General features: G+C 38.6%; 1 protein-coding gene across 1 annotated transcript in view; it reads right to left on the reverse strand.

Annotated features, from left to right (window-relative positions):
• cacng2a (calcium channel, voltage-dependent, gamma subunit 2a) overlaps positions 1-16,473 on the reverse strand; it is a 68,296-nt gene extending 51,823 nt beyond the window's left edge. Inside the window, exon 1 of the mRNA XM_008416444.3 lies at positions 14,694-16,473. Within this exon, the coding sequence (XP_008414666.1) occupies positions 14,694-14,919 (226 nt within the window). The 5' untranslated portion in view covers positions 14,920-16,473. The remainder of the gene's footprint in view (positions 1-14,693) is intronic.
• Positions 16,474-18,639: the final 2,166 nt, after the last annotated feature.

Here is an 18,639-nt window from a genome sequence, read left to right on the forward strand (position 1 = left end):
AGGCGGCGCCGGCGACCCAGAGGCCACCAAACATGGCCGCCCAACATGGCCGCCAAGCAGTAAGACAGCAAGACGAAGCCATTCTTCTGAGACTCATCGTGAGAAATGTTTGCTGAATGGAAACTGGAGAAGCAGCTCATGTCTGAGGTGAAGTACAGCAGAGGATCTGTGATGCTGCGGGCCTGAAAGCTCAGGGAAACTTTCATCTTGGATCATTTGAAACATAACCACATAAATAATGATGATAGTAACTATAAAAACCACCAGAAAACTCAGAATATTCCCTGGATCTATCAGCGGAATAAGAATCCCAAACAAATCAACAGAAACGGCTAACGAGTTTCTGTTACACATGTTAATGTTACACATTAAAAAGCTAAAAGCAATAAGAGTAAAACTTGGGGTTAATTTTTCAAAGTCATATTTTCATCATGCTATTCTTTTTTTATCAGTTTTAAACTAAATACTTAGTTTGCAAGCTAAATATCTAGCATGCTAATTAAATAAATAGCTAGTTTGAATGATTTGCTAGCTAATTAAACATCATTTAGTTTGAAGCTGTCACATTTATAAATTAATGAATAAAATGGAGAAAATATGACTGAAAAATAAACTTTTTTTCTCTAATAAGAGGCTAGAAAATCCATCCATCCATTTTCTTTACATCCTTGTCTCTTAGTGGGGTCAGGAGGGTTGCTGGTTCCTCTCCAGCTAACGTTCTGGGCGAGAGGCGGGGTCACCTGGACAGGTCGCCAGTCTGTCGCAGGGCAACACAGAGACACACAGGACACAACCATGCACACACACACTCACACCTAGGGACAATTTAGAGAGGCCAATTAACCTGACAGTCATGTTTTTGGACTGTGGGAGGAAACCGGAGTACCCGGAGAAAACCCAGGGAGAACATGCAAACTCCATGCAGAAAGACCGGGAATCGAACCCAGAACCTTCTTGCTGCAAGGCAACCGCTCTACCAGTGTGAAGCCTGTTAGAAAATCCAGAAGATTAATATCTAGAAGTGGAACCCCATCCCGTATCTCTATGTATTGCAGTTTTCTGACATAATTCCTGTTTATAACTGTAGTTTGGAGGTTACAGATTTGGAGACGTAAATCTGTTTTCTGAACTTTTCCTCCATCCTCCTGTTTGTACCGTCACCGTGTGAGAGGAAGTGTTCACCTTCTCGGCCAGGTCGCCCTTCAAATGCAAATCAGCGCTGCAGAATGTCAAACACCGACAACAAACTTGCATTTGCATTTCAGATCGCAGCAGCAGATGTGTTCCTGGGCCATCTGGATCAGATCACCTTCATCCTGATCACACATCGCAGCAGAGCGACATCATGTTAGGCGTGAGCCCTCTCACTCCCCCATCTGTCACCGCGGCGACGCCCCGCTGACTTTACCTCCAGCTGTCCTCCACCCGGCCCCGCTTTGACCCGGGAGCCTCCGGCCCGCCGCCTGCCTCGGTCTGGGCTGAAACTTGCAGCGCGGAGCTTTTATTTATCTTCCAGGAAGCTGCAGAGTGAGAGCTGCTCTCCCGCCGGGCGCTAAGAGCGGCTAGCAGAGGTGGGAACGTCTGAGTTTCACCTGCAGCTTAACAGCTACAGCTGAGCAGTAACTAGTTACATTTACATGAGTAACTTTTTGAAAAAATTAACTTTTAGGAGTAATTTTACTACGTTTTACTTTTACTTTTGTTATGAAGTATTTCTACTTGAGTACAATTTCTGGGTTTTCTACCCACTGAATGAAAAACAAACATGTTTTAACCTAAAACTCACCAGACAGACACACACCTGCAGGTTTTGTTAAAGTTTCATAAGTTTTATAAAGAAACTTAGTAAAAATGTATTTTGCGTGATTTTGCTATTTTTGTTACTTTTATGAATTATTGTCACTTTGGTCCTTAAAATACCAACATTTCCACTTAACTTTATATTTATGTCCGTCTGATTATGTAATTTTTAAATTTAAATTTTTTTTTTTACACTTGTAAGGTTAAAATCACCAGCAATAACACTGGTATGATGTAAGCTAACTATAAATGATGCTAATTACAGTAGGTATATTACACACATAGAATACATTAGGAATAATAAAGCATCTGGTGTTGGGGGCCCCCAAATAAAAATCTGCTTAAGGCCCCAAAAAGGCTTTGGCCGGCCCTGGTTGGTATTAACATCTTCAGATATTCCTGTGGGGAAAAACCACCAGTAAACCCAAACTCTGCCCTGAACCGTCTTCCAGCTCTGACATGATGCAGTGTGTTCAAGGTGCGTTGTGACACAAAGCAAATACTCCGTAATAGATTGCAAATGAACTGCGCCGCAGACACCACCGATTAATCAAAAAGCAGATTGCTGTGCATGCTCCGTGCCGCTGCAGGAGAAGGAGAGAAGAAAGAGGAGGAGTGAACTGCACCTCCTTAAAATGAATGGATTGTATCTGCAGTTAATTATCATTTAGCAGAGGGTCTCTTTGGGACATTTCCACGGCGGAAGGATACGGAGGAGCGGAGCGGAGCTGCGAGATGGGCCTGCTGGTAATTACACTTTCTCTGGGATCAATTCAGCGCAAACCCACTGAAAATCACTTCAACATGGAAACCCAGCGTCTTCACCAGTTTATTAGACTCCATCTGAATTAAAATTAAGCTTGAAATGATGATCAGGTTGACGAAGGCCACATTCACACTGAAAGTATTAACGTCCATTTCAGATTCTTTTGTGAAATCTGTTTTTTTGTGCGTATGGTTGTTGGCAAAAATACGATCTTTTACATGCCGCGGTAGAACAGAAACGTCACCAAAATGAACCCTGGACTTGTAGGGATTATTAATTCAGAGCGGTGCGCCGCAGCAAACTAAGGTAGAAAAACCATTAAAGAGCAACTCGACACCACTTTTTTTCTGCTACGCTACAACCAGACCCGTTGCCATAGCAACTGACAACCATGCCAGTTCATGTTTCAGGATTCAACACCAAAAAAAAAACAACAAAACACTCAAATATTTCCCACACAGAGAACAGAACATTCAGTCTGTTACAGTTTTATGTTTCCAGGCTTGATGTTTATTAAATAAGTGATCGCTGTGGTAGATTAGCTATTGTTGCTATTAGCTAAGCTAACACCATCGTGGTTAATTAGCTAATTTAAACACCCGCCCTACTGGTGATCTGTCAAATTTGGTGTGCAGGTTGACTTAAAAAAAATGTTTTTTAACTGAACTGAAAAACGTCGAATTCCACATCACATCTTCATGTTACGTTATTATAGTCAAGCTAGCATAACTGAGCTACTTCCCTGTCCATCGCTATTTTTTTCTAATTTAAAACTTTTTCCTGGCTTTATTAGCTGCTGACAATTTGTAGCAAAGCACTGAGTGCCTTTTATATATCAGGCGTATATTTAAGATTTAGCGCGTCATACTGAGGACTTAACCTGCTTGCTAGTCATCGACAGCAAGCAGCTACATTTCAGAAAGATTCTATAAAAAATAAAGGAAATTTCTGAGCTCCAAGTGAAAAATTTGCTAGAAAAACCGAGAAACTTAAATTTGTCCCACGAAATTCACACATTTTTTCTCAAAATTCTTCATTTTTTCTCGCAAATTTACTTGTTTTTTTAATCTATAATGGTGGTAGCAGGTCGTCGTAGTTTTCTTATTTCAAATGGACAAAAATATTTGCACTAGAAACTTGAAAAAAAACTTGGTAAGATGAATTTACTTTTTTTTTGCAGTCTAAAAATAAACATAATCTCTTGAGATGCTTTTAGAAAAAACGTGTAAATAGTGAATTTTTGATGGACGGTCCCGTTTAAACTGCTGTTTCTCCACATCCCCCAGGATGGGTGATGAAGCTCTGGAAGGAGCCGCCGTCTCCGAGCCGCAGGGCTTCAGCGCGCCCTGCTTCCTGTCATGCTCTGGTGAGTTGTGGCGCCCCACTGCATGCTTACACAAATATTGGCCCATGATATGTTTCGTATCGATTTGTTCTCTGGTCACACAGGATAGAGATAGACCCCACCCAACGGGACCAGCTGCGGCGGCTAAAAATAACAGGACACACCCGCCGCTCCGCCGGAGTCAAAGTTGAATCCGTTCAGTGATGTCATCACAGGTCGGGTTTTAGTTTTTAAATCTCTGATGTGGTGGGTCACGTGTTTACAGTCGGGTTTATTTACCACCTCCTCCTCCTCTGTCCCATCGATCAGAGACATTAATCATACACTAAACCAATTACACCTCCATCACAGTCCTCTGCTGCCCATTCAGCCTCTGATTGGCTGTCAGCAGAGCCAATCAGAGGCTGGCTAGGCTGATTGGCTCTGCTGACAGCCAATCAGAGGCGGAACGTACCAACCAATGCTAATGTACAAGATGGCGCTCATAATGATGTCTGCTGTTATCGCAGGTTTGATGGATGAGATCATGAGGAAAATGATTCTTTAGAATCAGAAATCTGAGGAAATCCAGAAAAAATTATTTTATCCATCCATCCAGTTTATGCCAGTAAATCTGGACAAATATTTCCATGAAGCCGCCGCCCCAAAATCAAAACCTGTCAAATGAAATGAGTCCCTCTTCATCATGTCTACACAGATTCAACAGTAACATTTTTCTCTCAACCTTCAGAGTTTTTAAAAGTCATTTAATCTCCAGAAAATGTTTTTCCAGTGAATAATTGATGGAAATGTGTTTTGAACCATATCAGTGTTTCATTAGCAGATCCTCATCGGTTTTGGCTCAGATTTCACCACATGTTGAGTTTTTAGCAGCAGCTGCAGAAACATCCTGCCTCCAGCTGTCCACAGGCTGGACTGCGACCAGGAATTTTTTATTGTTTTAATAACAACTCCTTTTATTTTTTTAGTTTTTCTGACTGTGACCAGAATCACAGTTTGGTTTTAATCAGCTGCAGTTGTTTATGGGCTGATTTTATTAAATTTGGATGAGTTAAGTTACAACAGTTGTACTTAGTGACATTTTGGTTAAAAAACATTTACAAGTAGTATTGGTTTTAGTGTGAATATCTCAGTACACTTGACGCTTAAAGTCAAAAACTCCTTAATATTGATGAAAAAGTTCTAGGTGCCTTGGCAGATTAAACTCAAAGCAAAAATATTTTTGTAAGTAAAATAATCTGTTCTTTTTCATCATTAGAAAGAGATTACTGCCTTTAAATGTTACCCATAAGTTAGTTTTATTTCAGATGTACCAACATATTTGCACTATACTTTAGTTCTGGGTAAAATTTAGCATCAGGTCCGGTGCAGCAGCCTGATCCTCGGGGTTCTCAGTTCTCCACTAATCTGTAATTTGGCTTCAGTGGGTGATGGAGGCAGCAGAGCTGAGGCAGTAAGCCGTCATGTTCGGTGGAGGCCATTCAGCGCGGCGCTGCGGTGGAGGCGAGGTCAAAATGACCGCCATCCATCGCCGGCTGCAGGCGGGCGGACTGACAGCGTGGCGTAACGGAGCTCCGTCACTTTACTCAGGCTGACGTCAGACGAACGAAGAGGCAGGAGACCCTTCACCTCCCACGGCTGGCCTTCAGGTTGTTGTCTCTTGGCTTCGCCCCCAACGTTTAGCTGTAATCTGGATGTTTGGTGAGTTGGTGTCATAATGCGGCGTAATGCCACTCTAGAGACGGACATTAGCCGGGATGGCGAGCTCCAGCTGGGTAATCCCTATCTGATTGGGCTGGGAGGCTAATCCTGCTCTTATCTGCTTTCATAGCACCCAGACGCTACCAACGTTCAAGCATACACACGACACACTCCCACTGGGTTTTCTGATGCGTGAATGTGCATTACGGTGTTGCGCCCGCATGCTTTCATGCATGACGTCATGAGGCATGGCGTCCAGAGTGACTGATAGGAGCCGCGGGACGCTGCAAAGAGCAGCAATGAGCCACAAAGAGCTGCAAAAAGTCGCAAAGTGACGCAAAGAGTTGGAAAGAGTCGCAAAGAACCTCTAAGATCTGCAACTTATTAAACTGAGATTATAATTATTAACCGTTAACATTCACAGAGGAAGAAGAGAGAAATTATCTGGTGTTTGATTCCTTCCTTCCGTTTTCCATTCCTCCATCTTTTCCTTCCTTCCTATCTTATCCATCCTTTCTTCCCTCATTCAGATATAAAATGTGTGGTAGCCATGCTGCTGTGGTCGGGTCAAAAAATGAGAAAATATTACCACCATCTCTCTCTCTGTCTGCTGGAAGCGGTTTGTAATTTGGACGCGGTGAAAACAACACGCTGCTGTGGAAATGTAAAAACCTGCCAGCCCTCCATCATGAAGACCAACGTTTCTCTACGAAGCGCCGCTGCAGACGGCCTGAAGGTGGGGCTCTAATGAAGACAAATGCCTCCGCTTAGCAGCGCAGCCACACCTGGCGCAGGTGGGGGAGGAAGCAGGCGGGGCGTCTCATAGCAACGGCCCCCAGGGGCCAATTCACCAGAAACACACATGTATGTTTACTGGCTCACCAGCTGAATCTGCACACACACACACACACACACACACACACACACACACACACACACACACACACACACACACACACACACACACACACACACACACACACACACACACACACACACACACACGGCTGCGACCAGAGGCAGGCGGAGTATAGAAAACACTAAGAGGCAATAATTCAACATGTTGTTATTCAAGTAAAATGCAGCCATACAAGAAATTACTGAAGGAAAAAGGTATTTAATAAAAAATCGACTCAAATTATCAATCATTTCATATTTAAAAACTGACATCAGATGAACTAAAATATAAAGTTAAGTGGAAATTTTTATATTTCATGGATGAAAATTACAATAATTCATTCAAGTAACAAAAAAATAACAAAATCAGGAAAAATAAAATTTTTCCAAATCAGTTTCTTTTAATAAAAAACTAATGAAACTTTAACAGAAACTGCAGGTGAATTTTTAGTTAAAACATGTTTGTTTTTCCATTCAGCGGGTAGAAAATGCAGAAATTATACTCAAGTAAGAGTAGAAATACTTAATAATAAAATTACTAAAAGTCTTTTTTCCCCATAAAAGTTACTCAAATATGTAAAGGAGTAAATGTAACTAGTTATTAAACAACTCTCTCTACGACGGAGTATTAAGAAAAATAAAAACGTAATAATATCAGAATACAGTCGTAGTAAACTAGTAGAGCTAATGCTCCCATATTTAAATATGTGGTTCAAACACTATTGTGTTTATTTCATGCACAGTTTGAACAGTTTAGCCTCAATCTGGACGCTCGTCATAAAAACCCACTGCAGTCTAAGGGCTCTGCGATTTATCAATTTCATCAATTAATATATATATATTTTAAAATTTTGGAAAATGTAGATTTTTTTCTGCAGATGCTCTCCTTGGGTCAGAACGCTCAAAGCCGCCATCTTGATTAACTATCAACTTTTACAGCTTCTGTTTGTTTGGACTTTGACTTCAACTGACGACAACATATTTTATATTTCAATAATTCAGTTGTAGAGATGCAAAAATAAAGTCATATAACAATAAAGTGGAAATAATAGAGTCATAATAACAGCAGAATGAATCATATTTGGAGAATGAAGTGGTAATTTTATGAAAACTCTGACGGAGTATTAAGAAAACAAAACATTTTATATTTTCTCATCATTTTAAGACATTCCTCTAGTAAAGTTAATCTTTTTTCAACCCGTCTGACTCTGTTATCATAATTGAATATAAATTCTTGTAGCCTGACCCCAATACTCTGTCACACAAGTCATAAACGATGAGTTAAATAAAAGCCAATCTTAAAAATGTTTGTCTTTTGTCATTTCTTTATTAGAAAAAAAATTAAATCATAAATCTCCAAACATGATGAAACTCCTCATCAAGGCACTGCAGCATAATTACCATCTGAAATATTCAACCTGATTTGACTGAAATGCAGTTTGCAGCAAGTCGCCTGCGTTTCTCCAGCTGTTTCACTGCATTTCCTTAATATAAGGAGCTTAAACTGCCTCTAATCAGACCTACTTGCTTTTTAAGACCCAATTTCCTGCACAGGAAGTCATTTGAATGAGAATTTAAATGAATCTGACCCCGGTAAGTGAACACAGCGCCCCTGATTTTCCACTCCCATTTCTCCTTCAGGGCTGAGCATCATCCGTGAATCACAAATGACAAATCTGGGTTTATTTCCTGCCTAAATGCACGCTCAGTTCGAAGGAGGAGCTGATCGTGGCGATGCAGAAGAAGTGCCCAGAAACACAGCGAGCTGAAAGTGTGAAGCGTTTTGATGTCATCCTGACTCCGGCTTGTTTTGTTTGCTGGTTAAATAACGACTTGGCCTGGATAAAGGCCGGTCGCTGCCGCAATTACAGTCCAGCTGTGATTAATCCTGCGAGCGGCACAATAACCAAAGCACTGTCTCACATCTGAAGCAGAGTGGGAGAGCAGCTCGGTTTCCGATACATGAAGGGGGTTATCGGGTGTATTTAATGTAAATTTATAGTTTATTAGATCCAGAAGTGGGTACATTTTACTCAAGTAAGAGTAGGATATTATAGATCAAATTATCAGTCATTTACTATTTAAAAGTTACATAATCAGATGGAACAAAATATGAAGTTAACTGGAAATTTTGGTATTTTAAGTAACAAAATTAACAAAATCAGGCAAAATAAAAATTTTCCAAATCAATTTCTTTCAATATAAACCTAAAAACTGCAGGTGTGTGTCTGGTGGATTTTTGGTTAAAACATGTTTATCATTCAGTGGGTAGAAAATCCAGAAATTTTACTCAAGTAAAAGTGAAAATACTTCATAATAAAACTACGTATGTAAAAGTAAAAAGCAATTTTTTTCCTAAAAGTTACTCAAGTAAACAAAACTTCAATCCAATCAATTAACTAATGAAGTCGCCAGACCATCTTTTCAGTGTAGTTTAGCCGCCGTCCAGCAGAGGGCGCCCTCTGAGACCGGTGATACAGAAACGAACAGGTGTTCTGAATGCGTTTTATGCGTTTCTGTTGTGAAATATAAACGTAACAGAATATTTAGTTTAGTTCTAGTTCCACTGGCAGATTGTTTCACTTACTGCTAGCACTTTTTCATCAATATTAGGGAATTATTGACTTACAACAAGCTTCTATATGTTGCCGAAGGGACGCTGCTAAGCTAGTTTTTCTTAATTCAAGTAAGATATTTGTGCTATAAACTAGACCAAAAATGAGGTGTGTTGAAAAGAAAAGAAGAGGATGGACGCTCTAAACAGTTTAGACAGAGTTGTTTTTGGTTTCACCACTATTTACCTATTTTTCCTGCTATTCCAAGTATTCTTAAAAGATTGTCTGTTAGTCAGCAGCTCATGTGACCAAACCAGCTGAGGAGATGAAAAGCTAAAGCACTCAACAGTTAAAACTTGAGATGACTTAAAACTTAAGTTACTTTTTTAAGTTGTAACATTTTAACTCATTGTTAAAATGTCAACATTGCTTAACTAGAGGTAATGTTAGCTAATGTTACCTCTAACTAGAGGTTTTGTGCGAGTTGCACTTGTTATGTAACCCCAAGATCACTGGGTCTTCTTAAAAGATAGAGTGACGTTTCTTAAAAATGTAGCCAGTGTTTTCAGCTAAATTGAGCTGACTGTCCTGGACTGATCCAAGGTATATAAAATTTGCCATAGTTTCAACGGGTTGGCCATCGAGTGAAACTGGAACCATTTTTCAGATCTTGTTTATGTCATTTAATTAGCTATACTTCCTTAAGAAAATTAAAAGGTATGGTGTTTTGTGAGGGACTTTCTTTTGCGGTGCCAGTAATGCCAGAATTAATAATAAATAATAAAGACTTTGGTATTCTGACTTAGTAATGTATTTATATTAGTTGTGCTACCACCCCCACGCCACTAGAGGTACTAGCAGGCCCGAAAAGATGCGAAAAAGGAGCAGATTTAGAAGTACACAGAAAGCAACGGAAATTGTTAAAAACTGTGAGCTGCACTGAAGTAAATAAAAGAGAGAAGTTCAAATACATGCTGAGAGAGAAACTCCTTTCTAAAGATGAAGCTAAATCACAGATTTAGAAAGAAAATTAAAACGGGAGACCGCGGATAATATAGGAAATAGCGCCCCCTTCACTTCCGGGGTGCAATGATCCCATTTCCAAATAAGGTAAGAGGCTGACAGTGGTCAAAACCTTGCTGGTCCAGCTTAACTAAACAAAAGGCAGCACAGTAATCCTTAGAAATAAAATTAAACCTCAAAGTAAATTAGAAACTGGAGAAACTCTTGTTAGCTTTGACTCTTCTAGCTAACCGGTACCAGTCGAACCAGAACAGAACCTCACTGGGTAACTTGAGAGCATAGTGCTGTTTGTGTTTTTAAACAGCAGATTTGGACTACAGCCCACAGCAACGCGATCGATTGGAACTTATAACCCAGGTTTGCAAAGCTTAAACGTCAGCTGACAACTCTCATTAAGCTCCATAATGTTTAATCCTGTACAGAAAAATCCATAATGTTGCATCATCACAGCAGCTTGTGGTTAAAACAAAAACAGTAGGACTGCAACTAAAGATTCACAATTAATAATCTGATTAAAAATTAGCATATGTCACGTCTCCATTTTAGACATTTTAGAAATATGTTTAAAGATGAGTAAATAAGGACATAAACACTCATTTAGTGAAAACTTTATCACTTATAGAAAATGATACATGTACAGCTTAAAAAAACTTCTAAGAATACTGAGCTCAGCCGTTTCTGCTTGATTTAACACACAGTGTGTAATTTCATGATTATAATTTGGATTATCTGATTAATAATTGAATGCAAAAGGTGGTTAATAGAAAAATAGTTTTATTTATTTAAAGAATTTGAACCAGGTGAAACTGAAACTATGACACTTGAGGAGTTTTGGGTAAACCAAGTTTTTTTTGGCCTTAAATGCAAAATGTGACATTAAAAACGTGCGCAAAACATTGTAGGTATTCTGCTAAGGTTGAAAATACACAATTTCACAATTTCCATTGAATAAGTACTGCAATTAAAGTCACACATAAATACGTTTGTTCACGCAATGTCATCCTCCTACCAGTTCCTGTCTACATCTTCTGTGGCGCCTCTGACAGTAGTAACATCCTGTTGTTGATCATGTGAATCCTGTGATGCGAAAATAACTGTTTCTATTGGAGTTTTGTGAAATTCACCAATTATGATACGGCTAAAAAACAAACCAAACCTAATCCTAAAACATTTTATTGAAAAATTTTAGTGTTTTTCAAACTTTTGTGTTTTCATTAAGCAAATTTATTTGTCTAATTCCAATACGCATAATTTTATGCTTACAGGAAACACAGTTTCTGTTATTCTTTCAGCAAACAACATTTTTTAAGTTTGTATAATCCAGTTGACTTTACTAAATTAGTTGATGATTATTTCTGTTATTGATTAATTGCAATTAATCGTTTCAGCTCAATCTGAGAAACCGTTTTCCTGCAGACCTGAAGCTCTGCAGCCTCACAAGGTAAAGTTTGTCTCCTCCCTCCGGAGTCACGACAGGAAACGCGTCTCCTCCGTCTGACAGGGCGACCCTGGAGGTCGTCTGGAAACCTGAGCTCAGGAGGCGACGCTGGAGACAGGTCAGAGGTCACGTGACAGCGACTGCTGCTGTCATCATGGCTGTCAGGCAGGTCAGCTCCAAACGATCAGCAGAGCATCGCTGCACCTGCACGACGTTTAGCTCCAGACACAAAATACATGCTGCCAAATATTTCTGTCCAGATTCTACAGCAAATATCTTAATATCTGAAAATAAGACAAAACAAACTTATAAGTATCTTGTTTTGCATTAATAATTCCTTAATATTAATGAAAAATGTCTAGTTCCACTGGTAGATTATTTCACTTACAACATGAGAAAATTATCTTGTTATAAGTTAAATAGTCTTCCAGTGAAACTAAAACATTTTCTTCAATATAATCAATTATTGATTTGAAACAAGCTGCTATATCTTGCTGAAAAGCTGCATGTAAGTTTGTTTTGTTTTATTTAAAACACACTAAGATATTTACTCCAGAAACCAGAAGTACTTGGTAATATTTAATGTTTTTGGAATAAATTTGCCAATCCTGAGTCACAGCAGCTTCACCTGCAGCTTCCCTTCATTAGAGTAAAATTATAGCGAATATTAGACAATAAATCAGGAAAATAATCCATATTTCATTATTTAATCTGACTAAATTCACTGTTTCATGTTGCTTTAATGATCCAACACTGAATTGTTTCGCTGCTGAAATAAAAATCTGAAATTAATCTACTAGTCTGGATTTTTACAACTTGAGTTTTGTAAATTAAAAATGCATTTAAACACTTAATATTATTTCTTTCAATGACCTACAGAAGATTTTAAACTATTTTTACTCACAGAAAATTAACTTCTTAAATGCAAAGTTTTGCTTCGTTGATCCAGAATATTTTTGTTTAGTTGCATGTCTGACACTAATAAATAACATTTTTTTTTTTTTTGTTAGATTTGATGCTCAGTTTATAAAGTTTTCATCGTTTCATGTTTCTCTGAGTTGTTTTTTCTCTTAGATGAAACTTTGGAAACATCAATAAATGTTTAAATCAGAAACTTATTTTCATTTTGAACCAAATCTTTAAGATTATATTTATGTCTCTTCCAATTAGCTCCTAATTCTTCTGTGTAAATATGAAATAAAATAAACTAATGTTTAAAATATTGTTTTCTCTCTTTTGTCATGGAAAAATTTCACTGAATTTCCACAGTTGAAGATGTTTATTAGATTTATTAGGTTTAAAACTATGTGGATTTTCCCCCCCACAAATGTCAACTTCCCTATTTTAACAGAGTTTTAAGTTTATTTATCTTTTCTCTAAAGTTTTATTTCACTGAACTGAGGAAAAATTGACTCTTTGGATTAAGTTTAAACTCATTTTCATTTCGGGTCGAATCCTTAAAGGGCCGGTTGTTGCAGGATTTAGACAACCGTTTAACAAACTGGTAAATTATTACACCCAACACTGTTTCATGTTGATGTAATTTGGCAGGTAAAACCTGATTTGATTTGACTGATAGAATAATATTTAAGCACACAGCTGTTATGTTAAAGTTTTATTTCTGTGGCTTCAGCTCGGACTGAACGGATTCACTTGTTTCTAAAACTACAAATGAAAATATTGCTGAAAAATTTAAATCATAGTTCATAATTTCTTCTGTTTGCTGATTAAAAAAAAAATCTGTCGGAGGAAATCCCAGTGAATGGGAGAAAGCACAGACTGAGCAGGAGGTGAGATTTAAATCGAGCTGCACAGGAAGCTGACGGCCAGGCTGATAGATTAAAGAACTATAAACACACAAAATGAGCTTTTCTCTCTTCTAACAGATAAACAATCCTCTGATTCCTCAAAATTAAGTTTTTTCTTTTCTGGATTGTTTCATTTAAAGACAAAAAACTAAGATTTGTGCTGTTTATTTTACACCAACATTCTCCTTAACTTGCTGCTTGTTATGATCAATATTTATATTTCACAACAGAACAAACTTTGCATTTTCACTGCAAAAACATGAAATTGTACCTAGTATTTTGGTCCAGTTTCTAGATCAAGTATCTTAGTTCACTTGAAACAAGATAAAACTAACTTACAAGCAACTTTTCAACAACATATAGGAGTTTGTTTTAAGTTGATAAATACTTAATATTGATGAAAAAGTTATTGATTGAATGGCAGATTATTTTATTCATAACATGGAAAAAAGTTTTGTCACAAGTGAAATATTCAGTCACTGGAACTAGAACTTTTTCATCGATATTAAGGAATTATTTACTTAAATCAAACTTCTTTATCTTGCTGAAATGTTCCTTCTAAGTTAGTTTTGTTTTGTTTCAAGTGAACTAAGATACTTGATCTAGAAACTAGTCAAACAATACTTGGTAAGATTTGGTGTTTTTGTAGTGTAGTTAGTTGATTGTGCTATAAAATGTCACTATGTGTCTGGAAAATACATCATACATTCATAAATACAAGCAAAAGCAAGTTTGAAAACCAAAAAAGCACAAAAAAGAGCAAATCAGAAATAAGGTGACAGAGCTGCACACTTTTATCTACACTTATAATGAGATAAAACTAACTTTTCACAAGATAAAGCAGCTTGTTTTAAGTCAATAACACTATTTAGCTCCACACAGATTATTTCTCTATAAGACATTTTCCACAAGTGAAACAATCTAGCGGTGAACTACTACCTTTAAAATCAAGATTAAGCAGTTACTGTTTTACAACAATCTCTTATATTTTGCCGAAAAGTTACTTGTAAGTTAATATCTTATTTCAAGTGAACTAAGATATTTGCTCTAGAAACTAGACAAAAATACTTGGTAAGATTTGGTGTTTTGCAGTGTAATTTGTTGACTGCGCTATAAAACGCCAGTCTGTGTCTGGAAAACCCATCAAGAACACAAACAACACTGAATATGAAACCCCCCAAATCAACGCATCAACTAAAACAGAAAACCAAATCAGCTGATATTTGCTCAGACTTTGCGTTTCGTGGTGTTTGTTTGTTTCTGCATCGACTGAGACGTTGCAGAAGTTAAACTACCAGTTGCGCGAACATCCCGGAAGCTCCAGAAGCGGAAAAGTTTGAGAGAGCCAATGACTTCCTACCTTCCAGGCAGCAGGTCCTCCACAGGCCCGAGTGGGTCATCACCTCCTCGTTCTTCTTGCTCGTCTCGTTCTCGCTCATCGACTTGGTCCTGCAGACGCCGCGGGAGTACAGCCAGTAGTCCGTGCCGACCGCGATGGTCATGAGGCTGAAGGCCGCGAAGGCGCCCACCGTGGTCAGCAGCATCTGGACTCCGCGGTCGAACAGACCCATGTTTCCGCATTCCATGAAAGGGGGACCCCCTTTCCTCTTGATGTACAGGAAGTAAATATTTGAAAATTTGCGGGACCAAACCAAGCCGAAAAACCGGGCTAGACTCGAGCGGAAGGAGAGGGAGGAAGGAGGAGGAGGATGCGGTAGGAACCTTATGGTTGCGTTGGGTGAGGACCTCCAAAAGAGAAAAAATAAACGACCAAATTTAGAGTTTATGGAGAGGAAGAGGCAGGAATGTCTCTTCCTCTGCTGTGGGTTTCACTTTTTCCTCTAACAGGAAGCGGAAAACGACACGGCCTGGAGCTGCAGAGGTAGCCCCCACTTGCAGCGAGAAAAGCTGCAAATGTGGATAAAAACACGGAGTTACAGAGTTAAAAGCCTGAGGAGGCTGAAAACAAACCCAAAGGCTGGAGCTGAATCTACAGGAGACCAGCTTACAGTTCAATACCACGTCACTGTTAGCTAATATTACTAATAATTATTATATTCTAGAGGGTTTGTTAGTCGGTTAAGGGTCATAAATGAATGACGGAAGGCATTTCTCTCGTTTTAACAGAAGAGAGTAAACAATTCAAGTCTTCTTCCCAGGAAAAAGCTCTCAAATCAACACGGTGGAAATGAGGAAATCAATGATGAATTAATTCATCGGCAGGCCAGGAAAACAGAAAATACCAGAAATAATAAGAATGGAGGGAGGGAGTGGGGAAATAATAAAAAAATATAAATAAATAAATAATAATTAACCGCTCAGATTTTCCTTTTTTCTAAAATTTTGGTCTCCAGTTTCCATATGGAGCCTTAGAGCTCTGGGCAGGTTTCCGCCGAAAATGGGGGTCTGCGGTCAGAGGAGGCTCGGCCGTCGACGATCCGGAGAGAGCGGGGCGCATCCGGCAAGGCAAGCCGACCATCACTCGACATAAAGCCGACAGAAGAGCCAGGAGGACGGGGAGTCAGAGTGGGCGCCGATGGAGGAGGAGGAGGAGGAAGATGCTGCTGCTGCTGCTGCTGATGAAGCCGCCGCTGCTCCAGTATCCAAATTCACCGCGGCGGGATCACACCCAGGACAGTCCCGCTTGTGTAGTAGCCCTTGCGCCATGTATTGGGAAGAAGAAGAAGAAAAAAGAAAAAAGGAGCTCGGATGAACGTTGCAATGCTCCCCCTCCTCTGCCTCTGGTTCCTCCTCCTCTTCTTCCTCTCCTCTTCCTTTGCGCTCACGGATGGATGCGGGTTTGGTCGCTTTTGCAGGAAGAGAGGAGGAAGGAAGAGAAAAAAAATCTATATTACACAATCAGGAGAGGGAGACGGTGCTGGTGTTGTCACGATGTGAGCGTTCACACGCTCACTTCGGCTTCTCTGCGCTCAGTCAGAGCAGTTTGCGGAAGCCGCTCTGCAGCTCGTCCGGAAACGCATAAGAAATAAAAATTATAATAAAAACATCTGCTGAGGGGATTTTATCCTCTTCTTCCGTTTCACTTTTTGGTGAATATTGAATTCGTGGGTGAGATTTACGCATTTCTGGATCCAATTGTTGCAGCGTGCTCTCTGAAGCACATCCAACTTCACTTATTTCCTGCCAAATAACTGATAAAACCGCAAATATGAACAAAAATGTGAAGATTTTCATTTTATTCATGCATTATATGTTTGATTTCATGATAAAATATACATTTGTAGCTTTGAATGGCGGATATTTAAGCAGTTAAGTCGCTGTTTTAAACGGAGTGGTGCTGAAAGGACAGCTCCCTGCAGCGCCCCCTCTGTGGACTATGTCTCCCTCTGCTGGCCAAACGTTGTAACTACAACAAATTAAAAAGCGAACGTCCTCTTGTCCTTAAAAATCATATTTTCATCTTAAGTTACACAAAACATATCAACAAATAAATATCAAAGCAGTCCTATTAATGCTAAAATACTTTACATAACTTTTATTTTAACTAAAACATTTAAGTGAAAACAGTAAATCGGCGTCCTGGTGCAGGAACAGAATGTTCTGTCTCATTTAGAACAAACTGTTTCTGCGGCCATAATCTGTAAGGAAAAAATGATCTTAACTATGATTAGTGACTTCTTTTTTTTTGATTGGTTGTGATCAAATTTATATTTGCATAAATAAATCAAAGACGAATTATTTTTTTTAATAAATTCACATAAAACAGAAAAAAAAATCAATATTTGAAACATAGACGCACTGATCAGAATTTACCTAATTCTGTCTGAACTGCTGATTCCTTCCTTCCTTCCTTACAACAAAGATACAGAAATAAAATCTTTTAAATCAAATTTACTGTTTTTATTTAAAGCGTGATTTTTTTTTTCTTTTCAATTTTTTGTAACCACGAATGAATTATTTTCTTTCATCTGTTTTTTAAGTAAATTGTACATATCTCCTAATGAGATAATAAAAAACAACTTTAATTGTGACGGATTTGGTTATTTACTCCACAAAATGTAAACAGATTTACTTCCGGTATGAAGTTCTGATTTCCTCAGAGCCATTTGGTTCGTGGAAACTTTGCCAAGTCAGCAATGTTTCCACCCAGAGTGTCTGTGCTTCACGGAGGGCAGCTGAACGAGCATCTCACACACACACACACACACACACACACACACACACACACACACACACACACACACACACACACACACACACACACACACACACACAAACACACACACACACACACACACACACACACACACACACACGGCCGTTGGGGCCAGACGCAGTGCAAAGCCTGAGTAACTTTTAGTAATATTTTTACTATGTACTTTTTATTTTGACCTGAGTATTTTTATTATGAAGTATTTCTGCTCTTACTTGAGTAAAATTTCTGGATTTTCTACCAAATGAATGAAAAACAAACATGTTATCCAGACACATACCTTTAGTTTTTGTTAAATGAGAGGAACTGATTTGGAAAAATTTGTTTTGCCTGATTTTATTTTATTTTATTGTTACTTATATGAATTATTATCATTTTGGTCCTTAAAACACCGAAATTTCCACTTAATTTTTAATTTTGGTCCGTCTGATTATGTAATTTTTAAATATTAATTGACTGATAATTTGATCAGTACTTCTGTTACTTTTTTACCAAATATTTTTTTACTCTTGAGTAATTTATTGGATGATTACTTCTTACTTTTACTTGAGTACAAGTAAAAAAAAAAATACTACAAGTTCCTTACATTTGAAGCTAATGCTGTATTACTTTTAGACTCGATAAGCTGTCAGTTTAATCCTCCATGCAGAAAGAAGCCGCATTGTCTTCTCTTTCTTCTGTCATGGTTCATGCGCAGAGAAACACTTTGGCAGAATCTGCGGCGCCCTCTAGCGTTGGCGGTTTGTACAACTTTTTCCTGAATCATTTCAAAAGTTTGAAGCAAACATATGGAGTCTGTTTTCAGATTAAATATATTTTCCAATACTGCTGTTATGTTTTTACTGTGTAACTTTACAAACGGCACCCGTTTATTTAAAAAACGTAACTATCTTTTGGCATCCACAGCTGAAAAGATGAGAAAATGATTATATATGCCCGTTAACTGTCAGGCGGCGAATGACCTGGCAAAGAAATGAGGCTGAAAATGTGGACGGGGTTTGCCTGATAATGTCAAACATAGAACTGTCAGAGCAACTCAACGTTTATATTTCATGATAGCAATTCAAGAAAACATCATAAAATTGAATAAAATCTCCTGTAGACTTCGCTTAGCGCCGCTCCGCGCGCCGGC

This window comes from Poecilia reticulata, chromosome 8, assembly GCF_904066995.2.
Source record: "Poecilia reticulata chromosome 8, P_reticulata-male-v2, whole genome shotgun sequence".
Classification (NCBI taxonomy): Eukaryota; Metazoa; Chordata; class Actinopteri; order Cyprinodontiformes; family Poeciliidae; genus Poecilia; species Poecilia reticulata.